The sequence below is a fragment of the Peromyscus leucopus genome, chromosome 5 (genome assembly GCF_004664715.2).
Source record: "Peromyscus leucopus breed LL Stock chromosome 5, UCI_PerLeu_2.1, whole genome shotgun sequence".
Taxonomy (NCBI): domain Eukaryota; kingdom Metazoa; phylum Chordata; class Mammalia; order Rodentia; family Cricetidae; genus Peromyscus; species Peromyscus leucopus.
This window is the reverse complement of record NC_051067.1, coordinates 29,857,145-29,875,208: the sequence shown is the minus strand read 5'-3', so window position 1 is coordinate 29,875,208 and position 18,064 is coordinate 29,857,145. Positions and strand designations below refer to the sequence as shown.

General features: G+C 45.0%; 1 protein-coding gene across 2 annotated transcripts in view; it reads right to left on the bottom strand.

Annotated features, from left to right (window-relative positions):
• Window positions 1-2,596: 2,596 nt before the first annotated feature.
• Window positions 2,597-18,064, bottom strand: part of LOC119088023 (solute carrier family 22 member 23-like) — a 44,599-nt gene continuing 29,131 nt past the window's right edge. The window contains exons 2-3 of one of the 2 annotated variants that reach the window (XM_037205824.1): window positions 10,096-10,199; window positions 2,597-3,727 (exon numbers count right to left, since the gene is read on the bottom strand). In XM_037205824.1, coding sequence (XP_037061719.1) covers window positions 3,565-3,727; window positions 10,096-10,199 — 267 coding nt within the window. In that variant the 3' untranslated portion in view covers window positions 2,597-3,564. The remainder of the gene's footprint in view (window positions 3,728-10,095; window positions 10,200-18,064) is intronic. The other variant, XM_037205825.1, reaches the window with a different exon arrangement.

Below are 18,064 nucleotides of genomic sequence, written 5' to 3'. Positions count from 1 at the left end.
GCTAAGAACTACTTAGCTCATGGCTTATCAGTAACTTCTCTAAGCTCAATTCACAGGTTTTACACATGTGCTTCTGTGTGTAAAAAGCTAGCAAGCTCACTAGCTGGAGAGACGCAGCTCCCTGCTCTGTTGACTGACAGCACTCCTTCATGTCTTGTCACCAGCTCACGTATTTCCTCAAGCTGGCCCAGGGATGTGGAGAGCTGGGCTATCTCAGCCCAGCTACCCATGTCCACCCCAACCTCATCTGCCAAGTATGACTTTGGTTCCTTTTTTTTTTTTTTCAATTCTCCATTGTCAAAGGTGGCTTGTCTGTCACTTCTTTACAAAATCCTCCTCCTTTTCACCATTTAAATGGGTTCTCAAGCCATTGTTCACATTCTTTTGCTTCATTTTAATTGTGCTATCTGGAATAATCTATTAGCTCCTACAGGAGGCCACTGTTAATGTTTGGATGTTTTCATTACATGTGTCATGCTGTTTGGATGTTATCCTCAACTTTAAAAAAAAAAAAAAAAAAAAAAAAAAAAAAAAAAAAAAAAAAAAAAACGTGACTCATTAAAAAAAAGTTTGATTTAATTATTTGTTTGTGGGTACGTGTCTGTGTATGCAGGTAACTGTGGAGGCTAGAAGAGGGTGCTGGATTCCCTAGAGCTGGAGCAGCAGGTGGCTGGAGACTGCCCAACATGAGTGCTGGAAACTACACTGAGCCATCTCTCCAGCCCCGAACACAATCGTTTTCAATAGCTTATTCTACTTCAGGGAAAAAAAAATTGGCAGGCTGCTTATACACATCTATACAATAAGATAAATCCTGAAGCCAGAAAACTGCACAAAGGAGGAACTAACCAGGGATAGTAAGATGAAGCTAAGAGAGAGGACTGGACCTAAAGCTTGTGTGGTCAGTCCAGGAAGGAACCACTTCCACCAGCGCTTGGGAGGTTCTGAACTCCTAGCCCAATATGGTCCACAGTCTGCTTCAGTGGATAACATTGTAGGGCAACACAGCCACAGCCATTCATGTACATATTAAGCATATGCTTGGCTACTTTCATGTCACAGTGGCAGAGCTTAGGGGCTGCAGCAGAGACCATCTGGCCCACAATGCCTACAATTTTTACTATCTGGCTCTTTTCAGAACAGTTTGCAGGCAGCCAGGTTATATGATTCTCTTCCTAGGAGACAGAAGCAAACCTACTTCCTAGACCAAGTACAGTCCTTGTATATAGCAAGTGTCATCATCCCAGCTCCCCAAATTCTTTTCAAGCGTAATAAACACATAAATGAACATAAAATGGTTTGTCAGAAGCCCGTGGCAAACTCTGACTATACACTTAGTAGGAAAGGCCCGACTAGAAAAGATGGTCCACAGGGACCCAGAGGGCTTGTACTACAGGAAGGCCCAGTCATCAGAGATGAAGGGGGCAGGGCAAGAGAGAGGTCCACCAAACACATATTCCCATGAAACTTGCTTCTCTCAAATTCAGTATAAATACATCAGTGACTTTCACAGGGTCAACGGCACAATGACGTATGTCAGCACAAGTCAGTAAGGCTGAACAACAGCACAGTTCGGGTACCATCCACACATGGGCCAGCTTAATCCAGGAACAGACTCAGAGTGGGCAGGTGCCAGGCACATACGCAGTCTTTCCCTGCCCTCCTTCCTCAGCCTTGGCTGATGGGGCTAATGATCTGGGGTTTTCTTCTGCTGAGACCCAAGTATCCTCAGCAAATTATTAGCACTTATTTTGCAAGATAAAAGGAGAGGCCATCTTTACTAGATGACAATTTCTTCTGAACTCTGCTGACTAGAGTGTGAGGTTGAGGATGTATGGTGTGCCACCTTCCTGTGGTTCAGCCACTGCGCTTTGCCTACAGATAGCCATCTCCTTCAGAGGTAGTCCATGGGAAAGACCAGGTTGCCAGGACCCTGTGACTAAAAGACAGCTGCCTGGAGAGAAGAGCACGTTGATGACTTCAAGCATGGCTTGGAGTCACTTCAGGAAACATGCCTCGGACCCGGCATACTACACAGGCCAATGGTGGGTCAGGGCCTTGGGGACACCATAGCCACTCTGAAGGTGTTAAAGCCCAATCAATGCCCATACTGTCTCTTCAAAGAAAGAAAACTCCAGATGCCATCAGCTAAACCCACTGCCTTGTCACACAGCTCCAAAGAACTCGGTACGACAAGTGCCCCAAAATAAAGACAAACACTATAAAAGGTGACCTATAAGAAACTATGATTCAGCTCATTGCTAGAAGGAGATAGAAGAATATGCTGTGGCCTTTCCATTTCCACTCCTTTCTTATGGTTGAAACGCTGTCATGCACTGATTGTGTTTCCAGTGGGACAGAAATTTAGGTTTATCTAAAGAAAACTTTAATATGCAAATTGAGCCAGGCGGTGGTAGTGGCTCACACCTTTAATCCCATCACCTCCCAGGCAGAGGCAGTTGGATCTCTGTGAGTTTGAGGCCAGCCAGGGCTACACAAACAAACCTTGTCTCAAAAAAAAAAAAAAAAAAAAAAAAAAAAAGAAGAAGAAGAAGAAAAAGAAAGAAAGAAAGGAAATGCAAACTGAAGAAAACTGAAGAGAATTACTCTAGAAATTACTAGCTAATCAAGACCTGACTCCTCCCTGTTATCAAAGATCAAGAAAGCCAGAACCTTATCTGCCCAGTGATCCAAAAGGTCTTTCCACAGGGTGTCCAGAAGCAAGCACAAAACTAACAAGTAAAATGTCTACAGCTTCTCCTCCTCTTGTGGGTGTGAGGTTGTCTTCCAGAGAAATGAATACAGGTAAGTAAAACTTACCCAATGTGACAGCAGAGATCATATGGGAAACAAATATGGCAGAGCCCCTGAATGCTTTCTCCATCCTATTTCAAGCACAGGAAGCATGCACAGGCCCAGCCCCAGGTGCTTCGAGCCCCAAGAGCAGAGGCTGAGTGGATGGGAAAACCCTATAGCCTTGGAGGAAGCTGCAACCTAAGAGGCCATAGTCCTTTAATGTCACCCACTTAGGGGACAGTGTGTCAGCTCCATCCTGTTTCAAAAGAGCAAACACTACCAAGTCTTGCCACCTAATGTTCTAGTACTAAAGCTTGACAGTTCAAATCCAGACCACCTACGGTCACATCAAAAGGATGTTAAAAATGTGGATTTTGTATGACCTCAAAGTAGAGGAAAAGAAGAAAAGATCTCAAGGAGTCCAGGATAGCATAGTTCATCTCAAGTGCAGTCCACATAGAATCGTTCTTCAGTATGCACTGCTAGATCCAGGACTGGGGTACCCAATGGTGCATTCTGAAGTGCACAGAAACTTCCTGAGAAATCAGCAGCCCACATGTCAGCTTGAACTGATTCCCACATCTCCAAATCATTACACAAACTTCCATTCTCCTTGATGCGGGCACTGAGCCCAAGCTGGAAGCCTTTTTGTAACCACAAAGGCTTCAAAGTGTATGTGTCTCAAGTGCCACCACCCCAACAATGAGCCCAGAACTTCGCAGGCAGCAATACTGGGCTGATTTTCATAGCGACTGGTCATGACAGTTCCTACTTACGTAATGCATATAAGGTGAGGATGATTCCGGCCAGGCAAAATCCTTCAAAGAACCTGAGTGTGCTGAACATCGTCACATTCACTGACAGTGCCACAGTCAGTCCAAAGATCAGGATGAAGATGATGGAAAACAGCAGCACAGGCCGCCGACCAACCCTGCGTGGAAGAGGGGAGAAGTCAGGCATCCATGTTAAACAAGAGGGCAGTGCTCAGTGCTGAAATCCAGCATCCAGTGAGCACTCAGTACATGTTGAAGGAGTCAGCGCTAAGTGTCTTCATACTACCTATACCCACTTCCTAGATCACGGCTTACTCCCTTGGGATACAGGCCTCTTGTAGGACATTAAGCCCCATCCTCTCTGGAACTGAGAGGGCATTGCTCAAACAGCTACTAGGAGAGAGAATTATGATGTGGCCCTGATTGCTGCTGCTGAGTCTATCTCTGTGTATAAACAGGGACAACTCAAGGCAAGAGAACAAAATTAATAATAATTCCCCAAACACAAACCTTGACACACCCAGCATAAAATGGCTCGAAAAACTGTTGACCTTTGGAACTGGCCCAAAAGTCAACACAGACATGGAGGGAAGGCTTGACTTCTATTCTCCCGTTGCTACCTTGGTGGGGGAAGGGGTATCTTGTTTCATAGGCAGCCTATAGGTCCAGGGTTGGGCCAGCTGCAATCTGCTTCAGCTACATGACACCATGTAATTCTAAAGGGACCAGAGGGATCACACATTAAGCCTAGACACTTTGGACTGTAAATAAATGCTCTGATGTCTTAAAGTAGAAGCTGCAGGAAAGGGCAGTGGCATACTGACTCCACAAACCACACACAGAGCGGAGCTGATCGGTGCATGATCAGTGGCCACTATGGGACAATGTACTTGGGGGCACTCAGAGGGCAGATGGGGTAAGTTCATGGACCCTGAAAAACCATGAGTTCCCTTGTCCCCGTACTAACCCTTCACCTCTCTCTACTTATTACAAGTAAAACTATGGCAACAGAGCTGCAGGAAACAAATTAATATTTAACACAACTGGCTTGGACTAGAAGGATAGTTCACAGAGAAGGTGGGGGAGAGGATAGGAAGAAAATGCAGGCCTGGTGCCCTCAACAGCATGCAGGGTAGCCAAACGGCATTGGCTGTCCTGGACATTTATGACAAGTAAAAAGGGGAGAAAAAAAGAGCCAAAGAAACAGACAGCAGAACGGTGGCTGCCTGGGGCTGGGTGAGAATAGAGAATGTTTATGAGCATATTTCACAGTCTCTTCAAGGACCATGGAAGTGACTTAAACTCAGAATGGGCAAAGGACTGAAGTAACTCTGTAAACACATTCAAAATCATTGAATTGTGCATATTAAAAGGCAGGTTTATATATGTGCAAATGCTTTCCCACTTAAACCTCATTTTAAAGATTAAAGTGCTGTTGCAAGGCCTATTCCACCTTCTATAATTTTAATTTATATAAAATATAACATAATATGTAAAAATATAAAAATATATAACACAGTAATATATAATAGTTTTAAATATAAAATGTAAATATATAAAATATAACATTTACATATATGTATATATATACTATAAATACAAAGTGCTTTCTCAGGGTCTACCCATTTCTTTTTGATTTGAGGATACACAGCCAAGGCTATGAGTTTATAACAATGAAAAGCCTTTGTGTTTCTGCTGGGGTCACAAAGCCCTTCCAGGAAAGATCTTACCAGACGCCATTGTCTGTACCCAACTCATTTGCAGAAATACATTTAAAGCATGGTTCACTTGTCCACTTAAAAGGGAGGAGAGTATACAAATCTCTAATATCCATTTTTAATTCGAGGTACCTACCTCACCCTTGAATGGGGATATGGGTTCTGTTTCACTTCTTAGAGGGGCATGATGAGCCTGGCCTGAATCCCCGAGCTAAACATTTCAACTTTCAGCCTTTCTGCACTTCCTGCTGTTGCTTGATATTGTCTTCCTAAGTAGCCCAGTCTGGCTAACCTAGAACTCTCTATGTAGCCCAGGTTGGACTGAAACTGGCAATCCTCCTACCTCCAACCTCCCCAAGTCTTCCGATCTCAGGTGTATGCAGCCATGCCTACTTCTTCCTGATGTTCCAACCTGTGTTTTCCTGTTTTGATTTTGTCTTAGAAATGATGCTTGATTTTTTTAATTTTCAATCTTGTAAAACATATTCTATGTACTTCCCTTTCAAATGGTTACTTAAATCAGTAAACCACACCTATCAATCCTTAGGGGCTGTGGGGGCACGAGTAGCCTCTGAAGTCAGAACAAACACCTTGGTTTTGCATCCAGGCTGGTAGTACATCATTCCTGAGCTGTGATCTTGGGAAAGTCCATACTTTCTCCACTGGTGTCTTCTAGGGAGTTTGTATAGAAATGCGCCAGCAACTCAACAACCGTTCACTACATCACTACACGCTAGTTACAAGCCTCATGTGAGCTGGTTCCCCAGAGTGGGAGCACAGGTGAGGGACAGCAGAGGCCTTTATCTTTTCGGATCTTCAAAGATGTACCTATCTAAATTCTCAGAATCTATCTTTTTTTTATTTTAAACTTTCAGGGCAAGAGGGACTCTGAAAATGGGATTGCAGCTAAGGACCTCAAATAAAGTGATTTTCCAAGGAGGGTATGTAGCATGAAAGAACTTGATTCCATTTTACTGGTTCTGAAGATGGAGGATGGGCCCATGAACCCAGAACACAGGTGGCTACTAGGGGCTAGAAAAGACAAGGAAACGACTGTCCCCTGAGCCTCCAGGAAGGAGCTCTGCCCTGGTGGTGTCCTGGTTTTATCCCAGTGACACCCATCTTGTGAACTGTACGATGATTAATTTGTGTTGAAGCCACTGAGCACGTCTTAGTGACAGCAGTCACAGGGAACTGATACAGGGTCTCCGAACAGACATCCCTCGCCAATGAAGTGACTGGAAGAGATTTTGAATAAAAGCAGGGATTGTTTATAAAAGATGGAGCAAGCTGGCAGAGAACCTGTAGGACAATATATCCACTTTGAAGTTTCTATCAGCGGGGCTGGGAGGCTGGGACGCTGGAACCAGATAGTCAGGCATGGAACCAGTTAGAGGCACTATGTAGAGAGGACCCGGTTGGTGCCCCTTGCAGCTCTGCAGAGACCAATGCCTGAGCTGTCCCTTATTTCAGCTCTTCTATATCCCCAACTATGCTTTCATTCCACCATTGCTGTTATAAACACAGGCCATCCTTCAGCTGAGCCCTGTCCTGAGTGTCTCACACACAGCTCAACTAAGCTATTCTCTAAACAAAAATCTGGGTTGAAAATGAAGCTCGTTTTTTCTTTTAAAAAATATTATTTTAATTTTTTTTTTTTTTTTTGTGTGTGTGTAGTGTGATTTGCTGGGGTCGGAGGAGGATGTCAGATACTCTCCTCTACCATTCTCTGCTGTGATGCCTTGTAACAGGGTCCTTCGATGTCTTAGAGTTTCTGTAGCTGTGATGAAACACCAGGACCAAAGAAACTTGGGGAGGAAAGGGTTCTTTCAGTTTATGCTTCTCCATCATTGTTCATCATGGAAGGAAGTCAGGACAGGAACTTAAGCAGGGCAGGGACCTAGAGGCAGGAGCTGATGCGGAAGCCTTGGAGGAATGCTACTTACTGGCTTGCTTTCTTATAGAACCCAGGAGCTCCAGCCCAGGGATGGTACCACCCACAATAAGAAGGACCCTCCAACAGCAATCACTAATTAAAAAAAAAATGTTCTACAAGTTTGCTGACAGCCCAGTCTTATAGAGACATTTTCTCCATTGAGGCTCCCTCCTCTCTGATGACTCCAGCCTGTGTCAAGTTGACATCAATCCAGCCAGTATACTCTCTTAACTTGCGAATAGGCCAGAAGCCAGCAAGCCAACCAAATCCTCCTGTGTCTGTTTCAATAGCTCTGGGATTAGGTGCATGTAGCCATGCCCAGTTTTTTACATGGGTGCTGAGGATTCAAACTCAGGTCCTCACGCTTGTGCAGCAAGTGTTCTCACTGACTGAGCCACCTCCACAGTTCTACAACTCTTTAAGGAAAGCACCTAAATGTCTGTAGATGTTGACTGTAATTTTAGAAAGCTTACTCTATGACTTGATCAACTTCCTCATGCAGCCCTAACCCTGCTGTGAGATGCGGAGTTCCCTCAAATGGGGTGATTTCTTTTAAGGCAAGGCTTAAGCAGAGAGTAAATACACTACCCCCCTCCCCGCGCCCCCGCCCCCCCCCCCCGCCCCCCGCAAAGGTAGGAGAGTTGTGAAGAACAAAATTTCCCTGAAACGGAAGGTCACCATTCAAACTCTCCCAAAGCTAGTGCTCAAACATGTGTGATGACTCCCTAGGACATCCCTGCTTGCTTGTCCAACCTAGCCCCCCAGGAAGCCACTGCAGAGAACTGGGTTTGTGCCATCAGACTCTAGGCACTCTGAGAAAGATCCAGACGGACTCTTAAGTCTTTTGTCCCCATACCCAGGCCTGGAGTGTGATCAGGGAGGCCACTGGGTATGCATGTGCAAAAAAAAGCCTGACACGGGGAACTTCCACTTCCACAGACAGATTGTTTAACAAACCCCTGCATTTCCTATTGTAGTAAGTCACTTGTGGAATCAGGACACTATGAGCGCTATCAAGTCTGCATTTCTTAGAAAGGAGGGCCATGGATCCTATCGGTATACATTTCTAATTTCTGTCAGTTCTCTGGGAAGCAGTGTCTGCCAGATGAGAACAGCTCATGCTAAAAAGCTAGCAAGCCAAGCATCTGGTTAAATAAAACCTTACTTTCCACCCTCAAAAACTAGACAGCTCCTAGAATAAGACTGCACAGGTCACTGACAGTTTCATTGCTGAACACAAGAAATGTGTCCATATGAAGCCCTAGAAATGGTGAGTTAGCAGATTCTGGGCTCACAGGAAATCATATCATATGTGCACACAAATAGACATTAGTTTGAGGAAGGAAATTTCCACCATGTAAAGTGGCCTGAGAACTCTCTATAGCCATTCCCACTGCCCTGGCTAGCTTTCTCAGTTAACCAGGATACAGAGGGTACCAGGAAAACACACACACACACACACACACACACACACACACACACACACACACAGTCTGTCCCTTGGCATTCCTGACATTCCTATGTCAACAGGCCCGAGACAGGCTGATTCACATACAAAAAAGATGATTGTAAAGGGTGTGGGATAGGAAGCAGCCACCCCACATCTCTGTCCTTGGGCAGTCCCTGACATTATACAATTGTCTTCCCTCTTGAACACAGACAGCACCACAGTGTTCTTGTGACCTGAGAATGCCTTAAACAAAAGTGCCAAGGCAGGCCATCAGTTCTGGGCCCTGTGGTGTGGTGTCAAGTCCTGAATGCAGCTTATTGCTCAGTGAACTTGGGGATTGACTTCAACTGCTAGGCTCTAGGTTTTCAGCAATAAACAATTAAGGCATGGGAATATCTGATACTTGCCTGGTACATAGTGATCAGTAGCAATGGGGTCTTTTTAAAAATTATTTATTTTGATTTATTTTATTTTAGGTGTTTTGTGTGCATGCATGTCTGTGCCTGCTGCCCTTAGAGTGGAGAAGAGGCTCACTCAAGAAGAGGGTGCTAGGAACGGAACCTGGGAGCTCTGGGAAAGCAGCCAGTGCTCTTTACCACTGAGCCGTCCATCTCTCCAGCCCCTAAGCAGCAGGTTCTAACTCATCTTCTGTCTCCTCCTGGTCCTTTTCATCACTTATTTCCTCCTGAACTACACATTTTGATCTGGAAATCCACCCCTCCTTACCCACCTAAAACACATTCTGTCTCATTTCTGATTGCTGCCCTTCCCTTGTCCACAATGCCTATCCATTACCCAAATGCCATTATGTTCTACTGTCCTCCTCACCATCGGCACCACAGAGGCAGCTCCTAGCTAAGCCAATAACTGTCTCTAAAATGTGCATGATATTTTAAGGTGTTACTCCGGACTGATATCTATCTCCATTCATAAGGTGAAGGGTCTGCAACTCCTTCACCAACGTTTTAGGTTTTTGGAGATGGAGTTTCATTATGTTGCTCAGGCTGGCCTCACTGAGTTCAAGCAGTGAATTCAGCCCCCAGTAGCAGAGACTACAGGTACATGCCACTTCACCCAGCTCTTTTTTTTTTTTTTTAAATGTATTTTGTGCATCTATCCACTTGGCACCTAGCTGGGCATCTCCATGCTCCTCCCAACTAAGCATAAGTTATCAGAATTAAATGGGGCTGCAGGCTGATCTTGAATGAATTTAGACCCTCCTTCCCCCTGGTCTATCATGTATAGTGATCAATTCTCTTTTGCCTCTGCATTCTCCAAGTGGTAGCTTCTATTCTGGCCTCACTGGCAAGCAGAGCCAAGGCACAGTGACTACACCTGTGTTAACAATAACCACTCCTCTTTAGCTAGCAAAGGTGTGCTGTGCCTTCCAAAGGTCCACGGGTCGGGTGTGTTGGTACTCACCAGTCAGCAATGCATCCAGTTATTAGGTAGCCAAAGATTAATCCAACCAGCAAGGAGAACTTAGCGATATGGACCTTCCAGGCATTATCACACACAAGATCCCACTAGAGAGGGGCAAACAGAAGGTAAATCAGAGAGACACATACACACAACTAGTCGTGCTCTATTACAAGCACAATACAGTAACCCTGCAAGGGCCTGGGCATTCTTATTGGGGCCATATCACACGTGACACTAAGAATATCATCATTAGGCTGCTGAAAACCCAATGGGAACTCTAATTTGCTCACAAAATTAAATGTGGTGTTTTAATCTAAACAGATTACCTACATTTGGGAGGAGTGATCATATGAAATCTGGGGGACATATGTGCTTCTGTCCCAAAAGACCACAGGAAACCAAGGGAGAGGAGAATGGCCAGAGAAATCAGTAGCACCCTGGTGACCAGAGTCCTTCACACCCCACAGAGTTGCTATAATCTAGATGATGGGAAGGCCTGGCCAAGTGTCCTTACGGGGTGCTGTAATAACACAAGGAAATGAAAGGCAACATTGGCTTTTTCACCCCATTATACTGTCTAAACTGCAGTCTCAAAAAGAAATGGAGTTAATAGTGAATGCTGAGCTCCGAACTTACTACATTCTCATTTTTTTTTTCTTGTAAATGCTCTTGTGAATTGTCTTATAGGGCTAACGGCACCATCGGAGTCTCAGACTTAGCCAATTTTGTGCAGTAAAGTTATATTATTTAATTGGAAAAATGAAAATGCTCCTCCAGGCTGGGGAGATCACTCAGTCCAGAAAGTACTTGTCATACAAATGTGAGGATCTGAGTTTGAATTTCCAGAACCCACATAAAGCTGCCTATGGTAATGGAATCCCAGAGCTCCTACAGCAAGACGGGAGATTTGTGGACCAGATAGACTGGCATACACGAGGGTGAAGAACCAAGAGACCCTGTCTCAAACAAGCTAGAAGGTGGGGACTGGCACCTGAGGCTGTTCTCTGACCTTCACGTGTGTTACAGCATGTATGCATGCCTACTCACACGCAAACATTCATGCACATACAAAGGGAGAGAGGAGCAAGAGAGAGAGTGAGATCCTCGATTATTATCTTTCCTATTTACCAAAGTGGAGAAGGACCGAGGCTCACACACAGTCTACCTCTAGGTCAGAGGGCAAATGAACAGGGAGTGGCTGGCTGGTGTCACGAGGACTGGATCACCCATCCTTGCTGTTTAGTGTTGCCATCCACTGTCATGGTAGGGAAGCCCTTCTGGCGAACGTTACAGCCTGGAGCTTTTGACCCCAGGTCAAAGGAGGTACAAGGGTGGTGGGGTATTGATTGCAGCTGGAGACATGCCCCACCATGGGAAAATTTAGGACTATTAGAACAAGAGGTATGCTGGAGGCCATCAGGAAAGGTGAGGCTAAGGGGTAGAAGCTATGCGGTCGCAGCCTGAACTAAGTGCTGCCTTCTTAGGTGTCTCTTCTTTGAGCCTCTGCCTATAGAGAGACGCAGAATGTAATGCCAAGAATTCTGGTGGCCTCAGGTTTGAAGTTTCCAAACTTCTGCGGAGTCCAGTGGAGGCGGAGGATGACAGCTTAGGTCTCAGCTTCAGTGGAATTTGGAAAAGACTATCTGTAGCAGCAGTTGCCCAGGAAAGAACCTGGCCTGGACAGAGAAGGAAGGGGCTACCAGTCATTGTTCTGACATCTGCCCAGAACTCCTTGGGATACTTGATGCCCATGCTCCAAGGCAGGATCCAGAGACTTGGAGAGAGTAACTCACTCCATCCTCTACCGAGCTGGCTCCAGATGGTCTGAATCAGAGCTTAGGAGGGAAGGCAAAAAGATCAGGCACAAGCTCCACGATGGCCCAAGAAGGATGGTTTGAGGCTAGTTGTCTAGATGCATTCGTGTGTCTGGGGAGGAGGGCTGCTGGCTGCTTCGGATATCACTTAGGCAGTCAGATGCAGGCATTCCTTAAAGGAGATCTCAAAATGCTACAGAACCACGGGGACTCCATTGCCTGGGAATGAGCAGGAAGTACAGATTAGGGGACCCCAGCCCCAATGTTCTGAGTGAAAACTCCTGCAGGAAAGCCGAGCAGGGCTGACAAGCTGTCCAGGTGAGCCTGAGCCACATGGACCAACTGTCCTGCTTCTAAGAAGAGCCATAAGATCCTAGCCTGCCTTCCCATGCCACAGTGGAGGCAACCCATGAGCTTCACCACCTCAGGCTTCAATGGCCTCCCAAGAAGGAAGAGACTAACACTCCATATAAAACATACATCACTACACCTTTGTCCACTTGGAAATTGACTGTGAAGCTCCAAGACAGCTTAAGTGGGTTCTTGGAGCCAGCCTGATGTTTCTAGAAGAACAAATTTAATAACAAACAACTTTCTAATGCCAGGAAGGCAGATTTGGCCTTAAAACACGAGTTAACAGCTTTGTCATGAACAATGTGGGTGCATTCTGTTTTCCCAGCTCCATGTAAACATTTCTGGGAGAGTCATCACCTGTACCTGTTCATCTCCCAGCTACACCACACCTGCGTAGACTTCAGCCTGGCATATTCTTGGCAAGCACTAAGCCGCCCTGACCCGGGTTACTGCCTGGGAGGAACACACCAGCTGCCATCTCTTTCATTCACTCCACTTCTAACAACTTTCCCATCGTCACCAAGACGCCCCATTGATGAGTTTACTCAAGGTTAAATGGTGCAAAAGAGTGCATTACACTTATACCGAATGGCCAGGAGACGGGAGACTTTAATAAAAACAACCAGGGAAGTGGAGAAAATAGCTGGCACTGTTGCCAGCCCAGTCACCTGAGCAATTACTACACCCGGCCCGGGGCAGCCATGACCCAATTTAGCTGCCACCTAATAAGTTGTTCAGTCGTCGCCTCCACATGACCCCTATCAATTAACAATGCCAGAGTGGAAAATTATGAGGACATGCAGGAAGGCTGAAGCATTCCCGCTGTCAATAAGGAAAGGAAGCTCAGCTGGCATCGGTGAGCTCGGCCTGTGTGGGGACTCACTCTCCCTGGGTTGGTGGGCCAGGGGATCCAGGGCAAGACAGTCACCCATGCTCTACAGCTTCCTCAGCTGGAGACATATCTGAGTCAGCAAGCCCAGCACCTAAGAACACCCAGCAGGTTTAGCAAGATAAGGGTTACTCATGCCTGGGGATCCACCTACACCCCCACCCTTGCCATCCTGGGGCCCACCCTTGAGGCACATTCCACTGGGCTTAGGGGTGGGGAGGAAGGTGGTGGGTAGAGTGGAGGTGGGGTGAGGGATGGAAATGGGGGTAATCTATGGCGCTGGCTCCCTTGTTTAACTTCGACCAAAAAAAAAATGTACTGGGCACATGAAGTGCGTCCTCACACGCTGTTATCTTTGAAAAAAATCCACCAAAGAATTTCAGAAGTATGAGGAAGCTTTGTGGTCGCTTGGCTCTCAAATAGGTTCTCATTGCTATAGATAAGATTATGGCAATTGGCTGCTCAGGAAGTTAAACTAAGTTTTTAAGACTTAAAAATAAAGATGTCTGACTAGAGCAGTGTTGTAAAAAGTCTAAGACTCGGACTTAATGAGCTTGGCCACCTCCCCTTCCCCCTGTCCCCTCCCTCCATCAGTCCCTCACCAATACCAGCACAACCGCAGAAACATGTCAAACACATCCCGAATGTCTCCCGTGTTCCACTGTGGCCATGTCATCCTAGGGGTGAGGGAGATGCTCACTGGACATCCAAGATGGCAGGGATTTCCTCCTGGTTTATGTTCCTGTAGTGCAGGCTACAAGGCTAAAAACACTCCTTCTGGACCCTTACAGAGGTTTCACAGATGATTTCCGGTCTGCTAATCAGGTCCACACAACAAAGAACTGTCCATGCTGCCTAGTTCTGATCTCAGGGCTCCCTTGACTTGAAGGAGAATAAGTGGTTGGGGTGTGTTGGGGGAAGTCCTGCGATGCTGGTCAGATCTGGTAGGGACTGGGTGGTCTTGCGGCCTACAGCTCTGATGATAGCTTTACAAGAGTGTGAGCCTGGGTCAGTGGCTTGCTAAATTCCTCGGCTTCCAAATGCAACACTGGGCCATCAGCAGCTCTGCTGGGAATCCTTCTGGAGCTCTGGCCTGTGTGCTCCAGGAACTTAGGAGACACTGTTGTCCTGCATTCAATCCCTGTCTCTGCAGTACTCACAGCAGTGCCTGATACTTGCAAACTGAGCCCCTTTTTTGATTGGGTTTCCTTGAAATAGAGTTCCCAAGGAAGGTGTGGGCGGAAACCCCTACTCTCCAGAAACAGTACAGCCTGGCATTGACTCCACCTCCTGGAAATCATCCCCTAGGGACCAATGGGAACAGCCCTCTAATGAAGCAAGTTAACACTCCATCAGCAGGTTTAACAAGATCATAAAAGCTTCAAGCCACAGCCCATTCGACCATCCCATTCTCGCCTCCTCTGCCACGTACTCACTTCAGAAGCATCCTGCATGATCACAGGGAACTCTGGCCCATACTTCAGGACAAGGTGAATGATTTTACACATCTCATACTACATGTTAGTTGCTACGCATTCTGTTCAGAAGCTTAATTAAAAACCTTAAAAGAGGAAAGATCTGGTAGGCCGTTTTTGTACTCAATAGATTTAAAGGACAGACTACAAGAAATAGAAGTTGTCAATGATCAACTCTCTCGACTTATTAGAGTGGAGAATCGTCACCAAGAAAACTAATCACATTTCTGAAGAAGATGGAAGAAAATGGGACAGAGAAAACAATTTTCAGTAATAAGAAAATCTATGAAATTTATAAAAAAGAATCTCTGAAAAACTGGAAGAAGACAGGTTACTATCTGACTGTGGAGAGTGAATATCTGCCATAAAAACTAATGAGAGCAATCACCCAGAGAAATGATAGGATGGGGCTGGGGAGATGGTTCAGTGGGTCCAAGCACTGGCTGCTCCTGCAGAGGATCAGGGTTCAGTCCCCAGCACCCACACGACAGCTCACAAAGGTCTGTAACTTCAGTTCCATGGGATCCATTGCCCCTTCTGACCTCCACAGGCACCAGACATGCATATGGTACACATACATACGTCCATGAAAGCAAACATTCATATACAAAATAAAATGAATCTTTTTTAAAGACTAGTATATGTTTTGCGTTTAATTGTTACTACTTCATTACTAACTTCAAGTAGTTAAAATTTCTATGCACCAGAAATGTCATAAACAAAATTGTAGCTATCCATATTTGTAAAATTACATCCACAGGTCTCACATTTAACTGTCAGCTATTTTCCTCTGGTTTTATTTTCTTAGCAATATAGCCCAACATTCTAAATAGAAATGTGTGTGAACATCCAGACAGTTGACAAAATATGGAGTATGGATGGGTTGGAAAATACTCAGGAAATGCTTGATTCTGCTAATGAAAATCTAAACAATATGTGTATTTTTAACTTTCTAAAGATGAAAGAGAGACAAAGAGGTATGGTACCATTTTTTTTTTTCCAGAAAGAAATTTGACAACATACAGCCCATTCCTTTAAGCAGTATCTACTCTTTGACCCAGCAAACCCCACTTTGGGGTAACTTTTTCCCAAGGAAATGATCAGAGATGCCCACAGAGGTCCCTATGCAATGAATGACATCACCCATTGTAATTTACAAGGGCAAGACATGAATTCTTGAGAAAAGGTCCCGGGGAACCATGTGGCCAAAATTCTGCTTTCAAAAACTAATGACTGACACAGCCTTTCATTGTGTGTTACAGTGTCAGAATGAGAAGAGTGAGGACAAAAGGTGGTGTGCACAGGGAGGAAGAGGCGTCCCAATGAATGCATCAAGACCAGAACAGGGCCCTGGAAGCCGCTCAGCAGGAGAAGCTGCTCACTGCCAAGCCCGACTACCTGAACTTGACTCCCAGAGCTCATATGGTGGAAAGAGAACTGACTCCCACACATTTCCCTCTGATCTCCAAAGGCCTGCTGTTGTACATGCACTGAGCACAGATGTACATAACACACACACACACACATATGAAATTAAAAAAAAAAGATGTGAGACTAGGGAAACTGAGTTTTGTTTTCTAGTTTATAATATTCTTATATTCCCTAAACTTCTCATGATTAACTGTGAACTTATGAAATGGGAATACAAAGTGATGATAAGGGTAAGACAAAAATCATTTAAAAAAAAACAAAACAAAACAAGAATACACGTTCCTTTCACCTTTTCAGGGATATATATTTTCGCGCAATCTAAAACTGGAGGCTGAGGATGAAGTTCAGTTGGCAGAGTGCTTGCCTGGTGTGCACAAAGTTCTATGTTCTATTCTAACATGGCAGAACACCAGGTGTGGTGGGACACATCTGTCATCTCAGATGAAGTCAGGGGAATCAGAAGGTCAGGGCTATCCTCAGCTACACATGGAGTTTAAGACCAGCCTAGAATACATGAGACCCTATCCCAGTCAATCAGTAAATGAACAAATAATATGTTTAGAAGAAATTTGTTTTGAAAATGTTTGGCTGTCAACTGGAATTTTTAAAAAATAGAGAAAATAAAGTTGGGTACAGTGGAACATGCCTGAAGTCCTAGCTACCTAGTGGCTGAGGATGAGGGTTTTCATGAACCTAAGAGTTCAAGGCTAGCCTGGGCTAACACACCACACTGTTGTTTCAAAGCAAGCAAACATTTTAAAAAATATTTATTTACTTATTATGTATATAGTGTTCTGCCTGTATGTCTGCCTGAAGGCCAGAAAAGGATACCAGATCTCATTACAGATGGTTATGAGTAACCATGTGGTTGCTGGGAATTGAACTCAGGACCTCTGGAAGAGCAGCTAGTACTCTTAACCTCTGAGTCATCTCTCCAGCCCCACAAGCAAACATTTTAAAAGAAGCTTTGCAGCTGGGCATGGCAGTGCGTTCCTTTAATCCCTGTGGCACAAACAAGAGAATCTCTGTGAGTTCCAGGCTAGTCAGGACTGCAAGTGAGACCTTGTCTCAAAATAGGGTTTGGGAGCTGGAGAGATGACTCAGCTGTAAAGAGCACTGGCTGCTGTTTTTAGAGGACCCAGGTTCAATTCCAATCACTTACGGGGCAGCTCACAGCAATCTGTAACTGTAGTTCCAGGAGCTCTGACACCCGCTTCTGACCTCTACAGGTACTAGGTACACACACGGTACACAGACACACATGCAGGCACAACACTCATGTACAAAAAATAAATTTATTGTTTTTTTATTGTAAAAGAAGCAGCTTGCAACAAATTCATAGCCTGTTGTCAAGCCATGAAATTTACTTCTGTGTTTTGTTTTGTTTTTTCACGAATGTGAGTTCCCCCAAAGTTTCATCTCTTAGAGTGGAGATCCACATGTGAGCTTGTTGTCATTAGCAGACCACCGGGTTTTGCCAACCACTGTGCCAGCTGCCGGGTCCATGCCTGAGCACAGTCAATTAAGATACAAGGAAATATTTCAGGGTAATACCACAAAGACGACAAAATGGCTTCAAATTCCAATGATTTAAATGAAACAAAATCCCCAACTGGGTTGCAGGAATGTAGAGAAATATGAGGTCATCACTTTCCTCTCCAAAACAGCATTTCAGAGTCTCCCAGGCACTATGGATGTGCTCTGCTCTGCTGCTGTTAAACTAGAAACAATAGGAATGAAAAGAACAGACACACGTGTACATATGTGCACACAAGAAAGCATACACATACATGTGAAGATTAGTCACAGAAGGACAGAAGAAATAGTCTCCACAAGCCAGACTGAAGGAGTGTGTGAGCTACAATTAGCCTCTCCACATGTAGGCAGCCAAGAGCACCATTTTTAGTATATCTATTCTAGCAGTATATAGAGTCTCTTTTTTTTTTCTTAAAAGACTTCATCAAAATTCAAGATATACTGTCTAATTTGAAAAACCCTCAAACTCT